This window comes from Chiloscyllium plagiosum, unplaced genomic scaffold (assembly GCF_037043375.1).
Source record: "Chiloscyllium plagiosum isolate Xiang-an unplaced genomic scaffold, Cpla_swu_hap1 HiC_scaffold_27, whole genome shotgun sequence".
NCBI lineage: Eukaryota > Metazoa > Chordata > Chondrichthyes > Orectolobiformes > Hemiscylliidae > Chiloscyllium > Chiloscyllium plagiosum.
Genome location: NW_028270165.1, coordinates 34,814,614 through 34,822,896, shown reverse-complemented (window position 1 = coordinate 34,822,896; position 8,283 = coordinate 34,814,614). Strand labels below are relative to the sequence as shown.

General features: G+C 48.4%; 1 protein-coding gene across 1 annotated transcript; it reads right to left on the bottom strand.

The window, feature by feature from the left end:
• Nucleotides 1–920: 920 nt before the first annotated feature.
• On the bottom strand, nt 921–6,462 carry LOC148143566 (uncharacterized). Its single transcript, XM_087974387.1, has 2 exons — nt 6,443–6,462; nt 921–2,421 (listed from the first exon to the last, which is right to left on the bottom strand). Exon 2 carries the CDS (start codon nt 2,049–2,051, stop codon nt 1,335–1,337), a length of 717 nt encoding a protein of 238 aa, XP_087830513.1. The 5' UTR covers nt 2,052–2,421; nt 6,443–6,462; the 3' UTR covers nt 921–1,334.
• Between the last annotated feature and the right edge of the window lie 1,821 nt (nt 6,463–8,283).

The window sequence follows — 8,283 nt, the reverse complement described above, 5'->3', positions numbered from 1 at the left end:
AGTGCTGTGAAGAAGGCATACGGTGTGTTAGGTTTCATTGGTAGAGGGATCGAGTTCCGGAACCACAATATCATGCTGCAACAATACAAAACGCTGGTGCAGCCACACTTGGAATATTGTGTACAGTTCTGGTCACCCAATTACAGAAAGGATGTGGAAGCATTGGAAAAGCAGAGGAGATTTACCAGGATGTTGCCTGGTCTGGAGGGAAGGTCTTATGAGGAAAGGCTGAGAGACTTGGGCCTTTTCTCATTGGAAAGACGGCGGCTAAGGGGGGATTTGATAGAGACATACAAGATGATCAGAGGATTAGATAGGGTAGACAGAGAAAGACGTTTTCTTAGGATGATCACGTCAGCGTGTACGAGGGGGCATAACTACAAATTGAGGGGGGATAGCTTTAAGACAGATGTCAGAGACAAGTTCTTTACACAGAGTGGTAAGGGAGCGGAATGCCCTACCTGCTAAGGTAGTCAACTCAGCCACATTAGGGAGATTTAAACAATCCTTACATAAGTGCATGGATAATTTTGGGATAGTACAGGGGGACGAGAATAGTTCACAGGTCGACGCAACATCGAGGGCTGAAGGGCCTGTTCTGTGCTGGATTGTTCTATGTTCTTTGTTCTAAACTTAGTGCAGGAGGCTGAAAGAAATGAGCAGCTTTAAAACAAAAACTTCTTGGAGCTCAAAGCTTTCAATGAGAGTCTGAGCCCGGTGGTAAGTTCAGGTAACCTTTATTGCAACCCAACTTTGTTACAGCTTCAGATCCCCCCAGCAAAAAGACAGAGAAAAAAGTAGTTGCTTTTTGAACAGCTCAAGGTCAAAGTGCACACACCACGCCTCCCCTTGTCCCACCCCCCCTCACTGTCTTTACTATTGGCCAGCAGCAAGTTGTCCCTTTGTAATTGGATCCTTGGTTCAGCCGTAACCTGGAGGAAGTATTGCCTCACTCAGCAATTTCAACCCATACCCTGTCTCCAAGTAAGTTTCTCCCCGCTCCTTTGCCAGGAAAGGGCAGTGTAGAGTCAACCAGACTGCTGTGGGTCTGGAGTCACGTGTCGGGCAGATCGGGTAAAGGATGCAGCTGGAACGACTGAGTGAATCCTTTCCCACAATGGCGGTTCCCTTCCCTAACAAGGGAGAGAGTGAATCAGATGGGGGCTTTCTCCCCCGCACCACCCCCTCCCTGAAACACTCTCATCGTTAGATTCCCAACTCCACATTTCTGACCGAATACCAATTCTGCCATCTGTCATGGGGGGATTCGAACCCGGGAGTCCCCGGAACTGGGTTGATGGTCCAATCGATAATGGCACTCAGCTGTCACTCCTTCAATCCCCCTGCGATGGCACGTGAACTCGCTGGTGGCTCCGCAGGTGGGAGGAGCGGGTGAAGCCCTTGCCGCACTGAGCGCAGATGAACGGCCTCTCTCCTGTATGGATCCGCTGGTGGGTCAGCAGGGTGGAGGAATCGCTAAAGGCCTTCCCGCACTCGGGGCAGCTGAAGGGCCTCTCCCCCGTGTGGACCCGCTGGTGGATCAGCAGGGTGGAGGAATAACTGAAGGCCTTCCCACACTCAGGGCAGCTGAAGGGCCTCTCCCCTGTGTGAACCCGCTGGTGCCTCATCAAGGAGGAGACGTGGGTAAAGGCCTTCCCACACTCGGGGCAGCTAAAGGGCCTCTCCCCCGTGTGGACACGCCGGTGGCTCCGCAGGGTGGAGGAATAACTGAAGGCCTTCCCACACTCAAGGCAGCTGAAGGGCCTCTCCCCTGTGTGGACCCGCTGGTGGGTCAGCAGGTGGGAGGATGTGCTGAAGGCCTTCCCGCACTCTGGGCAACTGAAAGGCCTCGCCCCCGTATGGTCCCGCTGGTGGGCCAGCAGGTGAGAGGAATGTCTGAAGGCCTTCCCGCAGTCGGTGCAAGAGAATGGCCTCTCCCCGGTGTGACTGCGCCGATGAGTCTCCAGGGCAGACGGGACACGGAAGCCTTTCCCACAGTGGACACACTTCCACGGTTTCTCCACGGGATGGGATTCCTCAGGTTTCTCCATGGCCACAGCTTCAGCTGCACACAAACACGTGTAGAACTCCTCCCTGCCGTGAAATCCCCTTTCAGGCTCCACAAATAGTGCGCTGCAACAGTGGGGTCTCTCGTCCAGTCCCACTGATGCTGAAAACGTCCTCAAACAGGAACCAAAAAGCGTTGATCCCTCTCACAGAAATCACAGTCAAAAATAGTTGCTGTTCCGATGGATTGAATGACTGTCAGAGATTGACATCAAAGTAAGGACTGCAGACACTGGAGAGTCAGTTGAAAAGCACAGCAGGTCAGGCAGCATCTGGGGAGCAGGAGAGTCAATGTTTCGGGCGTAAGCCCTTCATTCGTTGATTTTGAAACTTCAGTCTTCAGATTTTCAAATACTGTGCAAAAAGGGATTACAAAAGGGATCATCAGTGCAGGGTAGAAATTCAGAAAAACCAATTCTACTTTCTGTGGAATATTCTTTTGTTGTTCCACAAAATTGAAAGCACCATCCCACTCTCTCTCCCCCTCTGTTCTCACTCCACTCTAACTAATTCCCCTGAAGGTGCTGATTCAGGATCTTACAGGGGCAGAAAAAGCAAAAACATCAAGACTGACATCTGTCTGAATTTTGGATAACTCCACCCGAAAGTTAATATCTTTCACAACGCTGGGATCCTGCTGAGAGTGAGCAGGTCTGATTTTGGGAAGCAAAAACAAAAGTGTCAATTCAGGGTGAACCTGCAATGCAGCTTCTTGAGGAAGGACCAGACACGAAATGGTTAATGACCCCGGGAAGGTGGGAGCAAAATGAGACATCAAGGTATCAACACTGACACACTTCAGTCAAACTCTTCTCCTGCTTCCAGTCAGGAGAAAGTGAGGACTGCAGATGCTGGAGATCAGAGCTGAAAATGTGTTGCTGGAAAAACGCAGAAGGGCTCATGCCCGAAATGTCGATTCTCCTGCTCCTTGGATTCTGCCTGACCTGCTGCACTTTTCCAACAACACATTTTCAGCTGCTTCCAGTCAGGGCAAAACATGCTCTGAAAGTCCAGCCTTCACAACCACACTTCTGCGTTCACTGAAGACAATTAGAGTCACACAGCACAGAAATAGACCCATGGCCCAATCTGTCCGAGTTGGCTATCTGGTCAGCAAGGACGAGTTGGACCGAAGGGTCTGTTTCTGTGCTGTACATCTCTATGACTCCAGTTTACCATCACTTGGCCCTGACCCATCTGAACCCTTCATATTCAGATGCCTGTCCAGGAGCCTTTTAACTTGTCATCGTACCAGCACCCACCACTTTCTCTGGCAGCTCACGCCATCGCTCAAGTGACTCCACGTTGAAAGCGCCAGGTCTGGTGCACCAGATGACATCAGGATAATCTTAGATCATTCCAGATCGCATCGATACTCAAGTCAGTGGCTTTCCCGATCAGGATGTTGTACGTGGTCAAACAGGTCAGTGGGTAGGTGATCCCCCACCTCTTAGTTCAAGTATCTCTACGAGAACTCCCTTGCTGGAGGGTCCCTTGGAGACACTTCAACTGGACTTCATCGAGTTGGAGAAATGAGTTGAGTTGCTATAAATGTGTTTTGCTTATTATTGATGTCTTTTCTAAGTGGATTGAAGCCTACCCTCCTCCTAACGCTACTGCTGAGACTGTGGTGAAGATTTTGTTTAAGGAAATAATTCCCTGCTTCAGTATACCTGCGTGCATTAGCTCGGACAATGGACCACACTTTGTAGGTAATATTAACGGAGAACTCTGTTCCCAGCTTTGTATTTGTCGGCATCTGCATGGTGCTTATCATCCTCAGACAGCTGGCATTGTTGAATGTTTTAACCAGACTCAAAACTAAACTTGCCAAATTAATGGCAGAGTCTGGCCTCTCCTGGTTATGCTAATCCCTGTGGTCTTATTCCAGATGTGATCCATGTCTGCGGGCAAGATGCTACTGTCTCCAGCTGAGAGTCTCTCTGGTCACCCCCTCCGTACCCCTTGGAATGATTCAGCTCCCTTCTCAGTCCACGTCCACATGACCGAAGCAATCATTGGTTATGTTCTTGCTCGAACTAGTGTTATGTGTGCCTTTCACTCCCAAGACCGTGCGGCCTACAGCGATGTTCCTTCACTTTCAGCCTCGTCACGGGTAGAGCCTGGTTCGTTGGTGCTCGTCAAGAACTGGACTGGCAAAGGTCTCCAACCTCGTTGGAATGGCCCCTTCCAGGTTTTACTTCCCACCCCTACAGTGGTCCCAGTCACTGGGCGCTCAGCTTGGGTCGAACTGCACCATTGTAAATTGATTGACCGCGGAGAAAGTGAGGTCTGCAGATGCTGGAGATCAAAGTTGAAACTTTATTGCTGGAACAGCACAGCAGGTCAGGCAGCATCCAGGGAACAGGAGATTCGACGTTTCGGGCACAGGCCCTTCTTGGGGAAAGAGGAGGACAGAATCCTGGAATCCCAACAAAAGGAGTGGACCCTGTCCATTTGGGTTTTTGAATTTTGCTGTTGTTCTAATGTTAATCTTATTACAGATACTTGAACTAAGAGGAGGGACATGTGGGGAATGCTTATCTCCTCACCTTTCTGTTCACGTACAGCATCCTGATGGGGAAAGCCACTAAGTATGGATGCGACCAGGAATGATCAGAGATTATCCACCACCCATGCTGAGGAGATGTCATCCAGTGCACCGGACCAGACGCCGTTGACGTGAGGAACATGATGAAGATTGATTATTGCAATGGACTCTTACATCAGAAAGACCAGATGGTCCATCTGGACAGTAGAAATCAGTGGGAGTTATGTCTTTTTGATTTTACCTGCAGACGAAAGCCTAGTGAGGATAAAAGTGATCAACCCCATTATTATGGTAAATATTTTAAGGGCGCCCAGAAACACCATCCCTTTTTGCAGGATGGGCCGACTCGAGAAAAGGGAAACCTGATAGGGGAAACTCCTCAATCCACAAACAACTTATTTATACAGGCCCACAGAACGCTCTTCACCCCAGAGGCAGTAGTATGTTACTCCTCTCTATCGGGAGATGACTTACTTGCCCCGTCCCCAGTCCCCGATTCCATTCTATTCATCAGACTCCCTACTGCCGACCCTCCGCAGAGAAATACAGTATCACTTTCCAACACTATATGAGCCTCCTGCTACCAGTTTGCTGACATCTTTTCACTCTACTGCATGGTCGTATGAGAATTGCTTTAATGGAACCGGCTAAGGGTGTGCAATTGTTCATGTTCCACATAACATCACCTGCCTACTTGAGACCTGTCACGCCCACTCATGTAAGACAAAAGGAGCCTTATACCTCCTGCCTATGTACAAAGATGGCTTGCGTTCCACCGGCTGGGGAACAACAGGCCTTATGCGTCCTAAGTAACTATCCCCATCTCTATGTACACTCCCGGAACGGAACTATTCCCTTGCGCATTTATAGGTCTTTTCTCATTTCAGAATGTGATACTGTCACCATGACCATGTGCAATAGAGTTAAGAGTGAGCCTAATGGGAACAGAATTCTGAGGACCATTGTCTACCAGATGTACAGCACAGAAATAGTCCCTTCGGTCCAACTCATCCATGCCGATCAGATATCCTAAATCACTAGTCCCATTTGACAGCACTTGGCCCATATCCCTCTAAACCCTTTCTATTCATATACCCAGTGAGATGCCTTTTAAATGCTGTAATTGTACCAGCCTCCACCACTTCCTCTGGCAGCTCATTCCTTACATGCACCACCCTCTGAATATAAGAGTAGCCCCTTAGGGCCCTTTTAAATCTCCCCCCAACCCTAAACCTATTACCCTCTAGTTCTACTCCTTTCCAGGGAAACACCTTGTCTATTCATCTTATCCATGCCCCTCATGATTTTATAGAAATCTGTAGGGTCACCCCTCAGCCTCTGGTACTCAAGGGAAAACAGCCCCATCCTGATCAGCTCAAACCCTGACAACATCCTTGCCAATCTTTTCTGAACCCTTTCAAGTTTCACAACATCCATGACTCTATGACATCCTTCCTACAGCAGAGAGACCAGTACTGCACACAATATTCCAAATGTGGCCTAACCAATGTCCTGTACAGCTGCAACATAATCTCCCAAATCCTGTACTCAGACGATTGGGAAAGTTTTCAAAGCCCACAAAAGACAACCGGGAAAACATTGAGGTATGAACACCGGGCAGGTGGGGGGAAAGAAAGCCAAAAAAGTGCTGGAGCCAAGGCAGAGGAAGAACAGAGGATGCACAGCCGGCTTGAAGCTGCATGTGCTGTACTTATACCTGTTGCATTTACTTGTGGAAATCGGGCGCATTTTGAAAAGGAAAACAGAAAAGATATCTACTCCTCCCAATCTCTGTCCTCCTCACCTGGTAATTAACTCCCATACCTGAGTTGACAGGGTCTGCTCCGCCCTGGAATCACTCCCGTTGCTACAAGTGAACAGATTTTCCCGCCCCAGGATTAGCCCAGACGGAGGGATTTTCATTCATTCAGTGTCACTTCCGCGTTGTGACGTCACGAAAGGAGCGGATGGGCGGGGCCAAGTCGGGCGCACGCACTGCGCCTGCGCTGTCCTGCAACGTTTGCAAATATCCCTTCGCTTCAGAGAATCCCCACAGTGTGGGAGCAGGCCACTCGGCCCAACGAGTCCACACCGACCCTCTGAAGGGGAACCCACCCAGACCCATTCTCCTACCGCTCTACACTACCCTGACAAATACACCTAACCTGCACATCCCTGGGCACTATGGCCAATCCCAATCAAGGCCAGTGAGCAATGTAGTGATGTGGGAAATGAACCTCACAGAATGATGGAGACAAGGAGAGTAAATGTACCAGCAATTAAAACTGGATTGCAAAGATCATAAAAATGTAAACCGAAAACAGTGTGTCTGCATGTGTGCTGCACTGTTACAAAAGTGAATGAATTGACTGCACACATTGAAGAGAATAATTATGATCTGAGACTCCCTACAGAGACATGGCTTCAGGACGACAAGGATTGGATCTTGAATATCGAGGGGGTAGTCAAACGGGAAGCTAGGTGAAGGTAGAGGGTTGGCATTGCTAATGAAAACACTGATCACAGTAATCCGGTGTCAGGTCGGATTTCAGGTCCTGGTTTCTCTGTCCTCTGTTGATCTCCCTGTTCCCACAGAGTAAGATGTTGGTCTGTTCTCAGCTCTGCTGAAGTTTTGATTCTCCAACACCCCACCCCCACCCCTTTACACCTTCCAGAACAATACAACATTCAGTCAATCGAAACCCAATCCACTATCTCCCAGCCTGACAACCGACCAGACACAGAGTGTAGTCGTACCAGGGAATCAGACAAGAAAAGTGAAACAAAAAAATAGAAATAAATAGGTGCTCATGCTTAATGTTTGTCAATAGGAAGTAAACCAGAAATAGGGGTCTCCCAGGATTCTGATAGTGCCCTACTTGAGGAATTCTCTTTGCTTTATATCTAACTATTAGTACCCAGCTATGACTTACAACAATAGTTATGCCAACAGAAATAAAGCATCTGTTACCAAATAGACAGAGATACACAGCACGGAAATAAACTTTTTAGCTGTAAGCACACACAAGTCCATGGGGGTGAATTTGCATTTGCAGAATTATATTTTCAAATAAATTCTATTTTGCTCAAAAATACACAATCTGCAAGCTGTCAGAACATGTTGTATTTTATAAATTCCTACTTTAGAAACAGAACTAGTCAGATTCAAGGTGGGGATAGACAGACTCTGACTTTTAACGCAATGTCTGAGCTGAGATTGGATTCAATTCCCTACAGTACGGAAACAGGCCCAACAGGTCCACACCAACCCTCCAAAGAGTAACCCACCAGGCCCCATTCCCCATATTTACCCCTGACCAGTGCATGTAACACACTGGGCAATTTAAGCATGGCCAATTCACCTAACCTGCATACTTTTGGATTGTGGGAGGAAACCGGAGCACCTGGAGAAATCTCATGCAGACACGGGGAGTATGTGCAAACTCCACACAGACTGTGGCCAGTGGCTGGAATTGAACCTGGGTCCCAAGCGCTGTGAGGCAGAATTAAGAACCTCTGAGCCACCATGCCACCCAGATGTTGTTACCTTTTGTGATAAAACCTTATGTTATCGAGATTTACATATGAATGATAGTTGCAACCCACTGTACAAGATGAGAGGTGTAACCATCCAGGTTTGTTCAATATATCAATTCCGTGGCAGG

Coding starts and splice junctions, on each gene's coding strand:
- LOC148143566 (XM_087974387.1), bottom strand. CDS start 2,051: ATGGAGAAACCTGAGGAATCCCATCCCGTGGAGAAACCGTGGAAGTGT.